At 47.2% G+C, this 19,514-nt stretch overlaps 3 protein-coding genes across 4 annotated transcripts; 2 read left to right on the top strand and 1 right to left on the bottom strand.

The window, feature by feature from the left end:
- Positions 1-1,067: 1,067 nt before the first annotated feature.
- Positions 1,068-3,267, top strand: LOC123183283 (glucan endo-1,3-beta-glucosidase 13-like). 2 transcript variants are annotated; one of them, XM_044596059.1, is made up of 3 exons: positions 1,068-1,192; positions 1,275-2,882; positions 2,983-3,267. In XM_044596059.1, the coding sequence occupies exons 1-3, from the start codon at positions 1,111-1,113 to the stop codon at positions 3,015-3,017; spliced, it is 1,725 nt and encodes a 574-aa protein (XP_044451994.1). In that variant the 5' UTR covers positions 1,068-1,110; the 3' UTR covers positions 3,018-3,267. The 2 variants fall into 2 exon arrangements, with proteins under 2 accessions (XP_044451994.1, XP_044451993.1); XM_044596058.1 differs by lacking the exon at positions 2,983-3,267 and having other exon boundaries at positions 1,275-2,962.
- Positions 3,268-7,063: 3,796 nt separating this feature from the next.
- LOC123183281 (putative receptor-like protein kinase At4g00960) lies at positions 7,064-10,312 on the bottom strand. The gene is made up of 7 exons (XM_044596056.1): positions 9,341-10,312; positions 9,028-9,156; positions 8,822-8,937; positions 8,390-8,600; positions 7,939-8,176; positions 7,678-7,825; positions 7,064-7,571 (listed from the first exon to the last, which is right to left on the bottom strand). Exons 1-7 carry the CDS (start codon positions 10,284-10,286, stop codon positions 7,227-7,229), a joined length of 2,133 nt encoding a protein of 710 aa, XP_044451991.1. The 5' UTR covers positions 10,287-10,312; the 3' UTR covers positions 7,064-7,226.
- Positions 10,313-14,383: 4,071 nt separating this feature from the next.
- LOC123183282 (cysteine-rich receptor-like protein kinase 6) lies at positions 14,384-17,629 on the top strand. Its single transcript, XM_044596057.1, has 7 exons — positions 14,384-15,286; positions 15,753-15,878; positions 15,981-16,120; positions 16,208-16,418; positions 16,523-16,760; positions 16,863-17,013; positions 17,192-17,629. Exons 1-7 carry the CDS (start codon positions 14,413-14,415, stop codon positions 17,444-17,446), a joined length of 1,995 nt encoding a protein of 664 aa, XP_044451992.1. The 5' UTR covers positions 14,384-14,412; the 3' UTR covers positions 17,447-17,629.
- Positions 17,630-19,514: the final 1,885 nt, after the last annotated feature.

Raw genomic sequence — 19,514 nt, forward strand, 5'->3', positions numbered from 1 at the left:
CGTCTTCCCTAGTCTTTTCCTTGCTGGAAAGTAGCTGTAGGAAGCAAGAGCATGGGGTTCTCTGCATGGGCAAATTCACAGTTTTGATCATTTTCCGTTAGTTTAGCATAATCAGACTTTATGTACAAAATTATTTCGAATCTGACCCTTTTTCTACTGTCATTGTTTTTGGCGGTAGCACTTACCTGTGCCGTCACATCATTTTGCAAAAAAGACCTTACCGCCATAGTCTATGGCGATAGGATGTGTTACCCTATTGCTATAGTGTATGGCGGTAGGGTCTTCTTCTTTGTTTTATTGCATGCAAGCACTTATTATAACTGCATGCACGTCCCTACCGCCAAAGACCATAGTGGTAGGGTATTTTTCATACCAAATGGGCGTGACCGTGTAAGTAAGTCCTACCGCCAAAGACTTTGACGATAGGATGTGCTACCCTACTGACAAAAATAATGACAATAGAAAAAGGGTCAGATTTGAAAAACTTTTACACATAGGATTAGATCATGATTAAGTTGAAAAAATGGGTCAAAACAGTGAAATTGCCCTGTCTGCGTTTTATCCAGGCATGTACAGGCACAACCATGAGTCATAGGCCTGCCGGCGAGCATCAGACGTAGAAGACAAGAGAAAGGGCCCCGGGATACTGCCACCAGTTTTTGGTTTTTTCGAGTGGCATAGTTTCTTTATTCAATCATCACAACATCCAAAGGAAGATTACAAATACCAGGTAATGAACCTAGTGATCATTTTGTCTTTTGGATTTAGGGGCAAAGGTTGTGGGTGTGCCGGCCCAAGTATGCATGTCTCTTCAGTGTATCAAGTCGTCCGTGACTCGACCAGTCAAAGTCCAAGTTAGGCACGGCCGGCATACATGTATGCATGCTGCGATCAGCCTCACTAGTAATCCCAATTTTGCTTGTCGTATCGTCTTGCACGAAGAGAAATATAATGTGGTAACATCTATCTCCATGTTCTTTGTCCAAAAAGAATCTATCTCCATGTTAGCGTTGGCGCCGACTATAAATTCCAGCCTGCCTACGATCATTCACAACTCATCAGCCCGATCGTTGTCTCCTCTATACCCTAGCTCACTCCACTCCGCACACTATGAAGAGCATGGCCCTGATGACCCGCCTCCTCGTCGTCCTTCTCGGCACTGCATTGCCGCTCCTCTTCTTCTCCCCTGCAGGTGATCGCGGAGACGTTTTGGAGATGTGCAGGTGTAGTTTCGTAATAGTGTGACTGACGTTTGTTGCTACTGCATGCATCAGAGGGTGGCGAGGTGGGCGTGTGCTACGGGAGGGTGGCCACTGACCTGCCGGACCCGGCGTCCGTGGTGCAACTGCTAAAGAAAAACGGCATCACCATGGTGAGGATCTACGACACCGACCCGACGGTGCTGCGCTCGCTGGCCAACACCAATATCAAGGTGATGGTGGAGCTGACCAACGAGGAGCTGCCGCTCGCGGCGGCCGACCAAAATAATTTCGCGCTCCAGTGGGTGCAAAGCAACGTGAAGGCCTACTACCCGGCCACGCTCATCAATGGCGTGACGATCGGGAACGAGGTGTTCAAAGAGGCTAGCCAACTAAACTCCCAGCTCGTCCCGGCCATGAAGAACGTGCAGGCGGCGTTGGCTAAACTTGGCCTGGCGGACGCCATCAAGGTGACGACGCCCATCGCGTTCGACGCGCTAAATCCGTCGTTCCCGCCGTCCGCGGGCACGTTCCGGGACGACATCGCGCTGTCGGTGATGAGCCCCATGGTCGACTTCTTGCAACAGACGGGGTCGTACCTCATGGTGAACTTCTACCCGTACCTCGCGTACCTGGCTACCCCAGGCATGTCCATTAACTACCTCTTGTTCCGCCCCAATAGTGGCGTGCTTGACACTGGTAGCGGACAAATGTACTTTAGCCTCTTCGACGCCCAGCTCGACGCAGTCTACTATGCGATGGAGAAGCTCCCGTCCTCCAGCATGCACGTTGGGGGGATGAGGAAGCTCACGGCAGGAGGTGGAAGCCCAGACGTGCACCATGGGGAGGAAGGACACCCAAACAAAGGCCACGGTGGCGTAGGAACCCCACAAAACGCCCAAGATTTCATGGCTGGTCTCACACGCCAAGTACTGCAGGGTAACTCTGGCACCGCCGCCGCAAACGGACACAGCCCGCTCGCCGCCAGCGCCGTCCGCGGCACCCCGCACCGTCCCAACGCCGATCTGAACGTGTACATCTTCGCCCTATTCAACGAGAACAGCAAGCCCGAAGATGACCAGGACTTCGGGCTGTTCTACCCGAACCAGCAACCGGTGTACCCGAACCCGATCGACTTCGTCCATGGCGGCACCAGCGGCGGGCCCTTGCAGGCAAGCTATTGCGTGGCGAATGCGGCGGTCGGGGATGCGGCATTGCAGGCGGCGCTGGACTTCGCGTGCGACAACAGGGATGGCAAGAGGGCAGACTGCAGCGCCATCCAGCCAGGCCAGCCCTGCTTCGAGCCCGACACCAAGCTCGCGCACGCGTCCTACGCCTTCAACGACTATTACCAGAAGAACGGCCGGGATAGAAGCGCCTGCGACTTCAGCGGCGCCGGCACCATTGTCAACCAGGCACCATCAGGTGCGTGCGACCCGAGCCCGAGCTGGTGCGTGGCGAACGCGGCGGTGGGCGACACGCGGCTGCAGGCGGCGCTGGACTACGCCTGCGGCCCCGGTGGCGCGAACTGCACAGACATCCAGCCCGGAGCACGGTGCTTCGACCCCGACACCAAGGTCGCGCATGCGTCCTTCGCTTTCAACAGCTATTACCAGCTGCGTGGCAGGGCCACCGGAACGTGCGACTTCGCCGGCGCCGGTACCATTGTCGGGCAGGCACCAAGTAAGTTCACTTCTGAATTCGTCATTCTTTGTTTCAACTTTCAAGAAAAGAAAATGAACGTTTTGGTTTGTTCATGGTGATTTTGTTCCACTCTTTACAGAGATCGGCAACTGCGTGCTGCCGTCAACGGCCTGAGGTGAAGAAACTAGCCAAGGCAAAGCTTTGCTACCTACGAGATTAAGCAATAATCCTACGGATTATCCTGTGCTGTCAACAAAGTCTAGTTTTCAAATGTTAGTTTGGCTTGGTCCTTTGAGAACGTTGCCTTTTTGTTCCCTTAGCCCTGCGTGGCCAGTTTCAGGGTTTTTTTAGAAATTTCTGGCTTAGCTACTCTGGCATGGCGTCAACGCTGTAAACTGTCATGGCTTTGGCTTGCTCCATTTTAATAAAGGGTCTGACTATGTCATATCTAGATATAAGATAATATCTCACATCTTATTTTTGAGACTTCCTCGCCGGACTTTATTTACATTGTCATAACATTTACAGGATAAAATTCAAATCTCCGGGGATGCCTAACCAGACACGGTGGCCTAACCCGAGCGAAAGTGCATGCCTAGCAAGATTGTGAGCCTCAAAATTCAAGCTCCTAAACTCATGGGCAAAATTACAACTAATAAAAGCATTCGATCTCTCTATGATTTCATGTACAATTGCTACATGATTCGATCTCTCTATAATACCTCACATCTAATACGACGACATCCGCAAAAGGTCAGCGCTGGACTAGCCCACCACGTCGTTCTCTTATTTGTTTGTTTGTTTTTCCTTCGATCCAATTCTCGTACATGGCTTACTGACACTGGAGGCAGAGGCGAGCGGTTGTGGCCTCCTGCCAACAAAGGATGGCCCAAGCGGAGCGGCTAGCGGGGCGGCCGAATTACGTGTTTATTCTTTTCAACACATTCACACGTGCACCGTTATTCTCAGAAACAAATGTACACGCACTCGCTCACTTCTAGTCCTAGACCTAGCAGCTAGCTTCATATAATCAACGAGCGTGCTACATCACATAGCTAATTACATCCTCTAGTAATCAACACCCTACATCTCTCACTCATCTATTAATCAACGAGCAACAATTTTTTTTTGCTTTTTTGAACATTCTACAATTGAAGCCGCTCACGTATACAAGCATACACCCATCTTTATGAACACATGCACGCACACACTACCCCCTATGAGCACCTTTGACATACTGAGTCGGCATAACATCTTGAGATTGATGAAGTCGCCATAGATGACTCGTAGTCGACGGGAACATCTCCTCCTACTGAACGAAACTATAAAAAAATCATGAATTTTAAGAAAAAACTTTGGCCGTTGTCCACCAAACATTGACTATTGACTTTAAAAACATAAATTTGAAAGAGTTCATAAAAATAAAAATAAAACATAATTTATAAAGTTCACGACTAGAAAATATTCGTAATATGAAAAAAGTTTGTGAACATGAAAAAAGTTCAGGAATTTTAGAAAAAGTGCACCAAAAAAGTTCGCCAAGTTTTAAAAAATAACAAATTTGGAAAAATCTCATGACTTGGCAAAGCTCATAATTGGGACAAAAACAACTACATGCACAATTGCGAGTCAAGAGTGGACTTGCAACATGGATAACGAAAAAAAGGGGCCCAGTTGCGAGTTGAGGGTGGGCTTGCAACTGAGCCAAAAACAACTACGGGGTCTAGTTGCGAGTTGAGGGTGGGCTTGCAAATGAGGCAAAAATAATTACAAGGCCCAGTTGCGTGTCGAGGGTGAACTTGCAACTGGGACAATAACAAAACTATGATCCCAGTTGCGAGTCGAGGGTTGACTTGTAACTAGGACAACAACAAAACTATGATCCCAGTTGCGAGTCGAGGATGGACTTGCAAGTAGGACAACTACAAAACTATAAACCACAATGAAAAAATAATATAACAAACATCAAAGAATACTTCTAATCTATTCATCGTAAACCTACAAAGCTAATTTATTATGACCTGTGTGCTGACTTCCAGTCCGTCCAGGCTCTCTTCAACAACTCTTACAACTCTCATCTCTCGAGTGGTTGCATATATGGTGGACACTCTCTCACTGGTATTTCGATTCTCGGTGATGGTCGAGCTGGTGAACCCATCGTGCGTTACCAAGGTATGACAGGACGAACTCACCCAGATCGACTGTCAACGTCAAAAGTCGATTTCTTTTCTTCGGGAAGATTTTTTTACAACTTTCATCTCTCAGGTGTTGTATATATATGTTGGACACTCTCTCACTGGTATTTCGACTATCAGTAATGGTCGAGCTGGTGAGCCCATCGTGCGTTACCGAGGTATCATAGGACGAACTCACCCAGATCGACCGTCAACATCAAAAGTCGATTTCTTTCCTTCGAGAACATCTCTCACAACTCTCGTCTCTCAGATGGTTGTATATATGGTGGACACTCTCCCACTGGTATTTCGACCGTCGATGATGGTCGCTTCTCTTTCTTCCCCAAATGCATTACCAAGGTCTAGCACACTGAGAAGAAACTAAAGCGACCCCACGACAACAGTCGGGATCCTTCCTCCAAGAACATCGGTCAATCACACAGGGAGCCCCATCGGACTACAAGTAAACCCTGAGCATATTTATGCAATACATAGATAACCATTACATAATTAAACAGTATTAGGATAGACCACCGGTACTAGGGCATACTTCTCTAATAGATCATTAGAAACCATAGCCCCTAAGGAACTCTCTCGGCCGCAGTAGTCGTCGCCTCAGCACCAGCGTCTGCTCTCTTGGCCGCAGCAGCCGCCGCCTCATCATTAGCGGCTGCCCTCTCGACCGCAACAGCCACCGCCTCAGTGTTAATGACTGCCCTTTCGGCCGCAGAAGCCGCCGACTCAACATCAACGGCTGCCCTCTCGGCCGCAGAAGCTGCCGACTCAATGTCAGCGGCTGCCCTCTCAACGTCGGTGGTTGCCCTCTCGAGAGCTAAAACCACTCTAAAGGGGGCCTCGGTCTCCCTAACAAAGGTCTCCACGACCCCATTTTTGTCCTTCGCTAGTAAACACTCAGACCTAAGTAAATAAAAAGATTTTTGTCTCTCGTGCTCGTCACCTTCTATCCTACCACCTCCCCTCGGTATGGGCCACACACCATATTATTGGGCGTTTGGCCCATCTCATGAACTAGAGCCGAGTGAACAAGACAAACAATTTCCTGTCTCTCACAATCGTTGGAGGAGTGGGAAATCGCTTCGAGGAGCCGGAGTGCAAGATTTCGTGGAGCTGGTGGATTACCGAACATGCTCTAAATATAATTTAATGTTCTTAATGCATAGCTTAAGATTAGATGGGTTTTAGAACAACACCTGAGTTAGTTGCAAGTTACTCTCCAAGAGCCATGATATTAGTGTTAGCACAAAGTTTATCACATCTTCATTCTCGATTATCCATGTGCAAAGAAAATAAAATGAATCATGAATCTATGAGATCATGACACAAAGACACATTCTAGAATGAGTCGATAATACACAAAATTTAGCCAACATGGAATATATCTGATACACATCAAAACCTAATTATAAAGAGCAATTAGAAAAAACAAATCCTTGAAGAATTAGATAACATTCAATAGGTTATTTCATGAAATATGGCACTATATACATGACATATTTAGATAGCAATTGGTAATAGAAGATTATGAATGAAACCGCCAATTTAATTTTTAAATTAACACTAAAACTACAACTAATTGAAATATAGTTGTGAATTTCATAAATCAAATAATATCTGTTACATGTAAATTTAAATATAAGTTTGATTTCTTAATGCATAGCTTAAGATTAGGTGGGTGATGGAACAACATCCAACATTAAGTGCAAGTTAGTCTCAAACGTCATGATATTGGTGATGCACAAATTTAGTAGCATTCCATTGTCGATTATGCAGGTTTAATTCAAAAGGGGAGCATGAGATTATGAGATGTTGGCACAGACACATCTATTGTTGGCTCACAACTGCAAAGCAATCAAAATGGTCAATATAAGATATAACACAATTTTATAATAATATATGTGAGCCCGATGCTAAGTAACATGTTTAAATTTAGTTGCATTCCATTGTCGATTATGCAGGTTTAATGCAAAAGCAACAGTTTCATTGATTATGATGCTGACACTACACCGCCGGCGTGCGACAAACAAAGAAATCAATCCATCTGCACTGAAAAATAAGTGTACTATCATTCATCTCGAGTGGCTTAAGGCCGTGATTCCAAGACTCGCAATGAAGACGTAAACCTAATCCGGCCTACTGGCCTCCATTATGACAAACATGACATGGCCGCTCCAAGAGTCCGGATCGTATATCACCTAGGATATGGCTCAGTAATCGTAACCTCATTCCAAGATACGTCATCTTCCGGTAATAAATCAGGTCGGCCATGCATGTAGCGGCGTTGCCCATCTCGTGGAGAAGCTGGAGATGGTGATTCTGTCCCAAAGAAGAATGCAGGCTGTGCCGGTGGCTGAAGCTCCATGGTGTCCCTTGTTAACATGAAAATGACGGTTGATATTTGAGGCCTGTCATCAGGGTCCGGTTGGACACACAGCAGCCCGATGTGGACGCACCGTAGCGCTTGGCTTCGAGGGTATCCATTGAGTGATTCGTCCATCATTTGTGATATTGTTCCTTTTGTCCAGTAATTCCACACCTGGTAGATGGTTAACATGGATGATGCTTTTAGATACAACAATATAAATGTTACAGTGTTCAAAGACACTAAAAACTGATGAAAATAAAGTAAATCCAGCACTTACATCACTAATGAGATTCACGGTATCCCCATAATCCGAACTGCAGTTCCTTCTCCTGGTTATAATTTCCAGGACTAGTACACCAAAACTGAAAATATCGATCTTGGGTGACACACTTCCGTGTACCGCGTACTCCGGTGCCATATAACCGCTGCAGAGGATGAGCAATTAGGCTTGGCAATGCACCTTCACGAAGTGAAATAGTTCATAATTACAAGTATATTTTTTTGTTCTTGCAAACTTCATTATACGCATTTGACTTACAGTGTTCCGGCAGCTCTAGTTGTTTGAGTATGAGTGTGACCTTCTTGTAGCAGCCTTGCCAATCCAAAGTCTGCGATTTTAGGATCCATCTCCTCGTCGAGAAGAATATTATTAGCTTTAAGGTCCCTGTGGATTATCCTTGGGCTCGAGTCCTCGTGAAGATACAATATTCCCTTGGCAATTCCAAGAATGATGTTGTACTGTTGCTCCCAGTTTAGAGTATTTTCCTCACTGGTATCTGTTGCCGAAAAGAATGATGTTCAACTTACATTAGATGATCCCGAAAGATAAATAAGGAGCGAAATAAAAATACTCACTTGCCTGAAGAAGTTTAAAAGAAAATAAAAAGCAGAGAATCAATCTTGGTTGTGTAACTTATTTGCTGGAAATACTACAGTAGTGATTTTTTTTCAATAAAATACAAGTAGTGAATGGAGAGGAAAATAAATACCGAAAAGAAAGTTGTCGAGGCTCCCATTCTTGATATATTCGTAAACAAGCAATGTATCGTCCCGATGCGAGCAAAACCCCTGTAATCTGACAAGATTCTTGTGCTGAAGCTCTGCCAATAGCACCACCTCATTGCGCAACTGATGCAAACCATGCTCTGTTGCTCCCAAGAGCTTCTTCACTGCTATTTCTTGCCCATCCGGCAGTATTCCCTAAAACATGCAAATTGTTTTTTAGACAAGGCCGGAATGAGCGGGACGAGGCTCCTCTGACGTACTGCAGGGTGCAGTTGGGCCACTGACAGGTGGGCCCGAAAGCAAGTTGGCCCACCTGTCAGTGACCCAACTGCACCCTGCAGTACGTCAGGGGAGCCGAGTCCGAATGAGCGATACATCGACTCCTTTTTCATTCGCTTTCTTGCTTGTTTTCATACCTTGTATACAATTCCATAACCACCTTCTCCAAGCTTATTTGCTGCTGAAAAGTTTCCGGTTGCCTCTTGCAGTGCCGGCAAATCGAAGATCAAGGCTCTCGCCATTTTCTTGAATGCTAGTGTCATATGAAAAGCAAGAAATGTTATCAGTAAACAAAAGTCCGGCTGTTGAACAGATGACATGCTAGATGCAGGGTTCTACTCACGATTATCATCTTCAGCGGTCTTAATTTTTCTCTTGAAGCGGATGAAAGCGAAAACTGATAGTAGAATCAATAACAAGACAACAGAAGAAGCAATGCCTGCATAGATTCCTGTTGCAGTTCTTGTGTTTCCTGAATGATGATAAAATCATAAAAGTAGAAGATAAATGCCTTACTTGTTCAGATAAGAAGGGGAACTGAAAGTGTGCTAGCTAGCTACTACTCCCTCCGTTTCAAAATAGATGACCCAACTTTTACTAAAGTTAGTACAAAGTTGAGTCATCTATTTTGGAACGGAGGGAGTACTAGCTACTACCTGCTCCATGCTCGAGAGGGACAGAAGGAGATGGCGGTGGCGGCGCCGGAAGCTGGAGCATTGCCTGACCGTCGTAGATGGGCCGCACGCTGTACCTCAGGATGCACCACGCTGAACCAGCCTCGATCCATCCGGGGTTAGTGCCGCCATCCAAGTAGGGCGTTGCCTCATCTTGGAGTCTCCGGAGGCAGCCGTCGCACTGCGCCGGCGCCAGGTTGGGCATGCACTGCGCGAGGCCGTAAATCCTGGGGTTGAAGGCCACCTCGCCCGTGGCGAAGAACTTGCTTCTGATTGTCGAATTGCTGCTCGCCGCCGGAGACGGCGACGACACCGCGTGGTTGACCACGGCGGTGAGGATCGCACTGAGCGCGGCGCCGAACCAGGCGGCCGAAACCACGACGCTGGCCCGATCCGCGACAACGGAGAAAGTGATCTCACGGACCTGCCACTGGTCCGCGCCGAGGAAGTCGAGGAACCGCTGGACGGAGAAGCGCAGGACGCAGCCGTCCTCGTACATGGCGGCGCCCGTGTCGCCGGGGCAGCTTGCCTGCGCGTCGCCGAACGCCTTGGCCACGCACGCGCGGCAGGACGAGGCGTTCGTGCCGCCCCGGCAGAGGGCCATGCCGTAGACCAGGCCGGGCGCCGTGCCGACGGTGGCGGTGGCGAAGCCGTTTGGGGAGGTGGAGGCGTTGCCGGGGAGTCCCGCGGCGAGCAGCTTCAGGGTCGAGGGAAAGGTGCTGTTGGACGTTTGGGGGTTGCCGTCGCACTCCATTGAGGCTGACTCAGCCGGCGCCAGCAGGTGGGCCGAGATGATCATGGCGAGGACGGCGTAGCCGCCGGGGAGCATCGCCGTGGAAGCGCGCAGGGGGAGACCGGTGGACTGGCTCGTTTTTCTTTTGGCACGACGACAGAGCGGCGACGGCGACGGCGACGCACCATTTGTCATATCTTTTTCCACGAGTACGAGTGGGTACGCCAAAGGAGTCAAAGTTGATTGGCCACCTGCAGAGCCGCAATTTTGGGTGTGTGGTATCATGACTGGCAAGTGGACGAGTCATCAGCCCTATCCAACAGGGCATCAGGAGTGCACACAAGATTCGGACCCGCATGACAGCTCTCGTCGGTGTGCCCAACCTGTCCCTGCCGGCGCCGCTGTCGGCGCCTCACCACGATGTCCTCTCTCCTCGTCACTCCGAGAGAGAAAGCCATGGCATGTCCTGATGTCCCCCTCTACCGACGGAAGATCACGCATGCAGATGTGGGAGGATCAGGCAGTTGGTACATGAGACGAGGGCCCGAGCCAGGCAAACAGGAGGCGAGCGGGTCCCTTTGCATGCCCCCGACGCCGCCGCTGGTTCCCTCTCCCTTCGTCGGCCGCTCTGGCGATGGGAGGGAGGGGGAACCTCAGATCTGTGGGTCGGGTGTGTTCTCAGTTTGGTTAGGGTTGAGGGAGTTGCTGAAGCAATCGCGATGTCGTCGTGTCTGAATAAGTTTTCCTAGGCTCCGTTTGCAGTCAAATGGGGCTCTTGCCTTGGTCTAGGAGCCAATGGGGTGGGGGATCCCCGGAACTCGTTGAGGTCGCGGGCTATGTTGTCTGGAGATCGACCGACACTAGTTGGGTTGGTCATCGGAAGGGATGTGGTTGCGTGGAGATGGAGATTATTCTTCCTCATCGTTGGTATGATTTTTCTGATGTTGTTCTTCCTCCTTCTTTGTACTGCTGCTAGAGGGATGTCCTGCTTGGTCCGGATGATTCGCCCGGGCGATTGGCTCTGCCGCGGCGCCGAAACCGGATCCTAGTTCACTTTCATATGGAAAGGGCACATCTAGCGATACTCAAAGCCACATATGGTGAAGGTTGTTGCAGGTGTGTTGGCTGCACTTGTGTGTCCTTATCTTTTCAGCGTCGGAGCAAAGAAAAGGAGGACCAGCGTGGCGATGATTATGTTGTGGTTGAAGATGATGACTTGCTTGCCTATGGGTGCAGATTCTTATGTTGCAGGGTTGTTCTCACAAGGTTCATAGATGATGACACACAACATCTTCGTGTTTTAGGTTGTTTTAGGGTGCTCTTTGTTATTCTGTTAGGGTGTCCTTGTACAGGTTAAGAACTTTGTATTATTTTCTGTTTTGAATACAAGCATACTTTCTACAAAAAGAAAAGAAGACGTGGGAGGACTGGCAGGCTACATTGCGCGGATAGTTCAAAATGCATGACGGATACTGCCCTGATACTTTGATACTAGCTCGATACAGTTCGATACGTATTCTTTGATTTTTTTTAATAAACTAATATTGATACACATGGGATACTGCTGTGCCACCTTTTAGATAAGGAAAAGCATGATGTATCTAACTATTTCTTAATTTTATTTGTATTTACAACTAACTAATTTACTCTGTTTTGATGCCATATTTCCATTTAGAATCTCATATGATCAAAATGAAACTTGGAGCATTAGCTGAAAGACTTCATCACTTGAATAAAAAAGATACGTTTCTCATAAAAACTCCTTATTTTCACATTTTTAAAATATTTTTTGTATGGTAATATGTGTCTCATTTATATTGTAAACGTAGCCATGTATCCTAATTTTTTTAAAATTGACGTATCAGATGTGTCTCCGTATCGCATATCCGGTACGTACCTAATTATCCATGCATCGTAGTTGGTAGTAACAAATCCCATTATCATCGAGGGTATACCGCATTTGTCAAACAAAACAAAGAGAGGTGGAGAACGAAGCTAAAGAGAGGGAAAATCTGGCGAGGCTAGCGCTCTCTCGAACTATGGTGAAGGAGCGAGGGGGATTGTTTGCGAAGGGGCACCCATCCTTCGAGGAGACCCTGGTATGGGTGACGGCAGAACTAAAGTCATCGGTCCCTCTGTCATGGGAGGGCATCACCATGCTCCACTTCGAGGGGAATCATGAAGATCAACTTCTATGCCGGAAAGAAGTTGCCCTGAATCTAGTAAGTACCTCCCCCCTCATCTCCTTGCGTGTGCTCTTGAGAAGTGTGGAAATCTTGCACTTGTTCCTGGTGCGGTGATGATTTTGTTAGAAAGACTCGTCCTTGTATTTTTGCACCCATTGTTTGGCTCGATCCTTTGCATGGAGCTCTGACTAGGAGGGAGTGGCGGAGCTTGGCCCAAATAGTTGGGCAGGTCGACTAAAGGAAATAACTACCGAGCTTTTGTTCCATGGTCTAAAAATAGGTATTCACTTATCACTCCATTAGTCTCCTTGAACTCAATTACTACTATAAACCAAAGTCATTGAGCACAAATGATCGGGATATTCATAGTTTTGTCTAGAGTTTTGTGACTCTTTCATGATGGTGTACATGTCGATCTGCTCCATTTAATTATAGAGTTATATACTGTTATATCCGCTCCAAAACATATGGCACAGTTGATTATTCACAGTTTCCAGTTCACAATTTTAGCCGCAATATTTATTTATGATACATAAAAAATATAGTAAAATGGCGTATGGCATAAACGTATGAGAATGAAAGTTGATTTTACATGTCCAATCACTATACTTCTGCATATCTTATAGTGGTCAAAGTTTTAGGCATTGACAATATGTTTACTTATGTGCCTCATATTCGCAACAGTACAGCGTATTTATCTTATGTATGTACAATGTATATGCTTTCCCGTGTCCTTCTCGGGACTATTTTTTCATGAAGAATAGCTACTTTATACTGAAGAATTTGTATGCCTTAATTCTTGCCGTCGATATATTGAACTTCAACCATTGTAATTAGAACATACATGATCCATTACAAAAAAAATAACATACATCATGATTCATTACTACAAAATGCGAGAATGTAAATATAAATTATTTGCACTAAGAGATGTCCACGTATTTCTAGTTTGAGTTGTCCATGCATGATTTATTACTGGTAACATCTTTATTATTTTTAAATGAAAGTATTTTGCCAAAAAAACTGGCCCCACAGTTTTTGCTGTGTACATACACATTTATTTTTCTTTTTTAATCTGATAGAAAATATTTTATCCCATCGTGAAGCACTAACTAAAGAAAGAATCCGTGTTGTTTTTTTAACACAAAAAGGGAGTCCAGATGATGATGCGTATTGTGCTTGGACTTTCTTTTTGTTCTCGGACTGTTTTGGTGGGGTGTTGGGATTCTCACATGGGAGTAGTTGGCTGCTGTATTTTGCAATACCAAACTTATGCTTACGGATGATTGTCTCGTACACCTTTTTCTAAAGGGAAGGCATATGAGTCGTGTCAAACTTTTGGTTTTTGGAGGAGACATGTCAAACTGTTTGCGCATGATGATATTTGATATTTGTATGTAACACTACATATTTTAAATCTCAGTCGTCAATGTTTTAAACTAACGACTGAGATAATTTAATAATAATAATAATAATAGTAGTATTATTATTAATAATAACAATAGTAGTAGTAGTAGTAGTAGTAGTAGTAGTAGTAGTAGTATTAGTATGAGTATGTAGATAGATAGAACTTTGACTCGACGCATACACATTGGACTTTGACGCACGGTTTGGTCCATGGCTTTGCGGAATGATGAGTCATGTGCATCCAAACTGGTAAAATCCCTTCAATTCAACTGAACTCCAAGCCACCTTTTGCGACTACATTCAGTGGAATGGAAAAGGTTCACCCGTCCAGTTTTCTCCTTTCATTAACGGAAGATTGCTACTCTCGCCGTCCTATAATATAAAAGCGTTTTTTACACTAAGTACTTGCTTAGTTGCAGAAAACGGACAAGGACTTGCTTTGCCAGTTGCCATGGTCGTTCGACAAGGACGTTCACTAGGCAGGCACTAGGCACTAGCAAGTTTCATTCCCCCGTCTGCAAAACATACGTTCCAACATCTTGCTTAATTTTATACTATGCAGAAAACGGACACGGACTTGCTTTGCCAGTTTTTTTTTTTTTTTTTTTGAAAGACACTTGCTTTACCAGTTGCCGTGGTCGTCGAAAAGGACGTGCACTAGGCAGGCACTAGCAAGTTTAATCCCCCCGTCTTGCAAAACATACGTTCCAACATTTGCTCGTTCCACCATGCCCGCCACAAGGCCGAGGATGATGTCTCACCGGCTTGTCCTGTCCGTGGCCATCGTCGCCGTAGCCGCCCTGCTGGTGCACCACGCCGCGGGATACCCGTGGCAGGTTTGCGGCGACGACCAATTCGCGGCCGGCAGCAAGTACCTGGCCAACATCAACCTCCTCGCCGCCTCGCTCCCCAAGAACGCCTCGGCGTCCCCAGACCTCTTCGCCACCGCCGAGGCCGGCGCGGCCCCGGACAAGGTCTGGGGCCTCGCGCTCTGCCGCGGCGACGCCAACGCCACGTCCTGCCTCAGCTGCCTCGCCCAGGCCTTCCGGGACCTGCCCAACGTGTGCGACTACAGCAAAGTGGCCACCATGTACTACGACTCTTGCACGCTCCACTACTCCAACGCCTCCCAGGACCCCGCGCCGGTGGCGGCGCTGACGTATAGGTTCTGGGAGTACACGAATGTCACGTCGGAGAAGGGACAGTTCAACCGCCTCGTGGCCAGGCTCGTGAACGCCACCGCAGACTACGCCGCGTACAACTCCACGCGCCGGTACGCCTCCGGTGAGGCCGACTTCGACCTGGAGTTCCCCAAGATCTACAGCTGGGCGCAGTGCACGCCCGACCTCACCGCGCCGCAGTGCTGGCGGTGCCTCGCCAAGATCATGGTGTTGTTGCCGGAGGTGTTCGTGGACAGTACAGGAGCCAGAGCTCTTCAGGTCAGGTGCAGCTTCCGGTACCAGACCTATTCCTTCTTTGATGGCCCTGTCATGGTGCGCCTGCCAGCACCAGCACCGAGCACCCAAGCACCGGCGCCTGCTCCTGCGCCTGTTGCGGTACCCACGGGTTTGACGCCGGCGCCGGCGACGGCATCCACACAAGGTGAGCTTTAATTTTCACCCAGCCTGCTTGCATTTGCCTTGCCAACGATTTGGCACAGTGATCGACAACAAACAATTCAGTGTTGCCAAACTTTGGCAACGGACCAATCAGACTTCTATACTTTACGATTCATATTCTAACAAAAAAATGAAAAAGAATTGGCAAATTTTGGCAATGAACAAAAAAAAAACCCGCATTTATTTGTGTGTACTTTTGGAGGAGGTTAAATTAACTAGATGTTTTTTTATAGTACGCTATAATAACATTTCTGTACCTAGCTTCTAACAAAAGGAGCCATGTGGAAAATACTTTCAGGTTAGAGCGCCTAGAGAAAAAATGGTTCCAATTTACAAATCAAATGAGATAGCAATCCAAATTTAGAGAGAAGTATGAAGAAAAAAAATCCTCTTTCTAACACATTTTCCATTTGAGCTGACATTGTTCTTGTACATTGCTCAATTCACAGGGAGAAAATACAGTGTCCCTGGCATGGTTCTTATTATTCTGCTGCCTACTCTAGCTGCCATAAACTTTGTGGCTTGCTTCTTTTTCTGGAGAAGGAAGCGGCCACTACCAAAAACAAAACAGTCAGGTATGTGCAAAATTCACCAATTTATAACGGGAAAGATTTCAAAGGACCCAAAACGACCTAGACTATGTACTCGTTGTGACATTGTTATCCACCATTAAACAGATCCCAGTTATTTCGCCGACGAGGAGGACAATCAAAGTGTAGACTCGATGTTGATTGACATTTCAACCTTGCGGGTTGCAACCGGGGATTTTGCAGATAGCAACAAGCTTGGTGATGGCGGATTTGGTGCGGTGTACAAGGTGCTAAATAGACATATTTCTACTATATAAATTGCCAACCATCTTGAGAGTTCGTTAATTGAGCTTAACTCTGGTTTGATCTTTTAGGGTATTCTTCCAGACGGCGATGAAATAGCAGTGAAGAGACTATCGAAGAGCTCAACACAAGGAGTTGAGGAGCTCAAAAATGAACTCTCTTTGGTTGCAAAGCTTAGGCACAAGAACCTTGTAACACTTCTTGGCGTCTGCTTGGAGCAACAAGTGAGGTTGCTTGTCTACGAGTTTGTTCCTAACCGAAGCCTCGACCTCTTCCTTTTTGGTACTTGCAATTGAATCATGCTCAAAGTCAATTATGGCCTCCTTCTCTCTGCATATTAGACATTAATATATTCTATATCCATTTACTTTAATAATGAAAAGCAGATGTTGAGAAACATGTAGAACTGGATTGGGAAAAGAGGTACAAGATTATTAATGGAATTGCTCGAGGACTGCAATATCTCCATGAAGACTCCCAGCTCAGAGTGGTCCATCGTGATCTCAAAGCTAGCAACATCTTGCTTGATAAAGATATGAATCCGAAGATATCAGATTTTGGAATTGCGAGACTTTTTGGGCAAGACCAGACCCATGGAATAACGAACCGTGTTATCGGCACATAGTAAGTACCATAACACTTATATCAGGCTAATCCAAGTGGTATGTTGCATAATCATCTAGTGGTAAGTGACTAAATATGACGTACCTCATCACGTTCTTATAGCGGATATATGGCGCCAGAGTACGTGATGCGTGGGAACTACTCCGTGAAATCGGATTCATTCAGCTTCGGCGTCATGGTTCTTGAGATTGTAACGGGGAAGAAGAACAATGACTACAGTAATTCTGAGGAATCTCAAGATCTTCTGAATGCGGTATGTGCTTGCTGTTTGAATACCTAATCACCATTATTACTAGACAACAATGTGTTACCACTTAGTAGGCCGAAGTTTTTTCTAACGAGGCAAAAAAAAAATTCCGGTTAATTATAGAAAAACCGGGTGAAAACCTGCACTTAGACTTTTAAGCTCATGGCTACTAAAAATGGTGCAGATATGGGAGCGTTGGATGGCAAGAACGGTGTTGGACATGATGGATCCGAGCATGAACACTAGCTTCTCAGAGAGCGGCGTGCTAAGATGCATCCATATAGGGCTTCTGTGTGTTCAAGAAAACCCGGCTGATCGACCGCTTATGTCGTCTGTGGTCATGATGCTCGGAAGTGATACTGTGTCTCTATCTGCCCCATCTAAGCCGGCGTTCTATGCCAAGAAGGCTAGCAACAACTTGGGAATCACGCCAACTTAGCACAATTTACATGTTCTTGGGTTGACAATTAAAGGTGTCAACTCTCTGAGGAGGGTTTTTGTTGAGTCAATAACTAAATAACATTGTGGTGCACTCGATGAAAACATGTTTTTCTGGTAAAGGGTGTTTTTATTGACTCGCTGAACACATGCGTGTTGCTATGTATGGATAAATATGTTGAGCCACCGTGTTCCATTTTTTAGAGTAAAGATAGGAGCCCGACTTTATAAATAACGCCGTCACGGCAAGGTCCAGAAGAAGGTTCATCAGGGAAAGAGATAAAACAGTTCATAACAAACAATCCAGGTACAGATCCTAACAGGTGAAGCAAAAGGACGCGCATGCCCGACAATAAACACAGAAACTTAGCAATGATTCTCCATAGAGGGTCATGGGGTAGATAGAGTGATAGCGGAGGTGCGGATCTTGGAAATGATCAACATGACAGCATCAACATCAACGGCTTTAGTGAGAGGGCTCCACTGTTGAATAAAGGCAACAATTTAACAAACAGTGAGCAGGAAAGTTTGGAAAAAATGCTCAATCGTAAATTTGTTATGAGTAGTCCACTGTCCACAAAGACCACCCAAGAGCAGTAAAAGCAATCCAAAACACCCTAGCTAACTGTCCTGAGTAATTTCAAGGATAGAAAGAATATCCTCCACACTAGTCAGGTTCCAGGAGATGCTCAACCGTGATCGAACGCTGCTCCATCCAGCACACAATTAAAGAGGATGTCCTCCGTGATGTCGATCTCGCCACAAAGAGAGAAAGTCGCGCAAGCATGCCCATGTCGCTTAAGTATTTGATCACTAGCCAGAAGCTTACATCTGATGGCCTGCCAAAGGAAGATTCTGATTCAGCTAGAGGCCCTTATAGCGAGGACGTGGCCGCCACTTGGTGAGTTAATGGAAAATTTTCGAGAAGACAAGTGGGGCAAAAAATCTGGTCAGGGGTCTCCGAGAGCGTAGGAGGAAGGGCAGTGAGAGGTTGCCAGTCAACTAACTCTACTGGAGTCAATGTCCGACGCAGTCCAAGGTCCCAGTTCGAGGCATTTGAGTACATTCAAATCAATTTTGAAGGCATTACCACTTGTATATAGTCCGTTGTAGAGTATCAACATATGGTTATGCTCCCCCATTCTCTTTCCGAAGTTCGATATTGTTTTTCTATATCAGAATGTATAATGAAAAGTAAAGACTCAGTCTATTTTGGACTTACAAGTTGGTAGGGGTGGAATTCAAGTCAAGTCTAGCCAGCTCAGCTTCACTTGTTATACCTCGTTAAGATAACGAGTTAACTTGGCTCGACTAAACATAACAAGCTCAAATTCAGACTCGGCTCGACTGGCTGCGGCTACTGGCTGTAGGGCGCCGCATAGGGCTGAGGCGCGGCGTAGAACGCCTGGTGCGACGGTGGTCCGGCGCCGAGGATACCAGGGGCAGGGGCACGGGGAACCGGCATGGAGTAGGCATGCTGCTGCGGCGGGCGGGGTGCTCCTCCCTGAGCGCCCGCGCCCCCCTACTTGCGGCCGCTGCGACGACCCCCTCCCCCCCCCCCCTCCATTGGCCGCCGGCTGGGGCGGCGGGAAGGGAGCTACCGGGGCGGGCGGGAAGGTGGGCGCCGCCGGCTGGGGCGGCGTCGGGCGCGGAGGCGGCGGGGCTTGACCCCAGCGGGTGCCGACGATGAGGGCGGTGTGGGTCGCGCGAGTCCGCGCCATCCGCATCCGGCGCTCCGCCAGCTTAAGGTACGCCACCACCTTAGCGAAGGTAGGCTCCGGGATGAGGGTGAGGTTGGAGGCAGCGTTCCCAAAATTCTCGTTGAGGCCGGCGGTGAGGGTGCTGATGAGGAGCTCGTTGCCGATCATCTCCCCGAGATCACGGAGCTCATCGGCAAGCTTCTTGAGGCGCATGCAAAAATCGTCGAGCTTGGTCGGTGAAGAGGCTGTTGAGCCGTGGAGAAGGACCTTGCGCTGCAGCCTATTGTCGGTGAAGAGGCCGTTGAGCTTGGTCCAAACCGCGTAGGCGTCGTCGTCGTCATCCACCACGGTGTGGAAGAGGTCGCTGGA

The sequence above is a fragment of the Triticum aestivum genome, chromosome 1D (genome assembly GCF_018294505.1).
Source record: "Triticum aestivum cultivar Chinese Spring chromosome 1D, IWGSC CS RefSeq v2.1, whole genome shotgun sequence".
NCBI lineage: Eukaryota > Viridiplantae > Streptophyta > Magnoliopsida > Poales > Poaceae > Triticum > Triticum aestivum.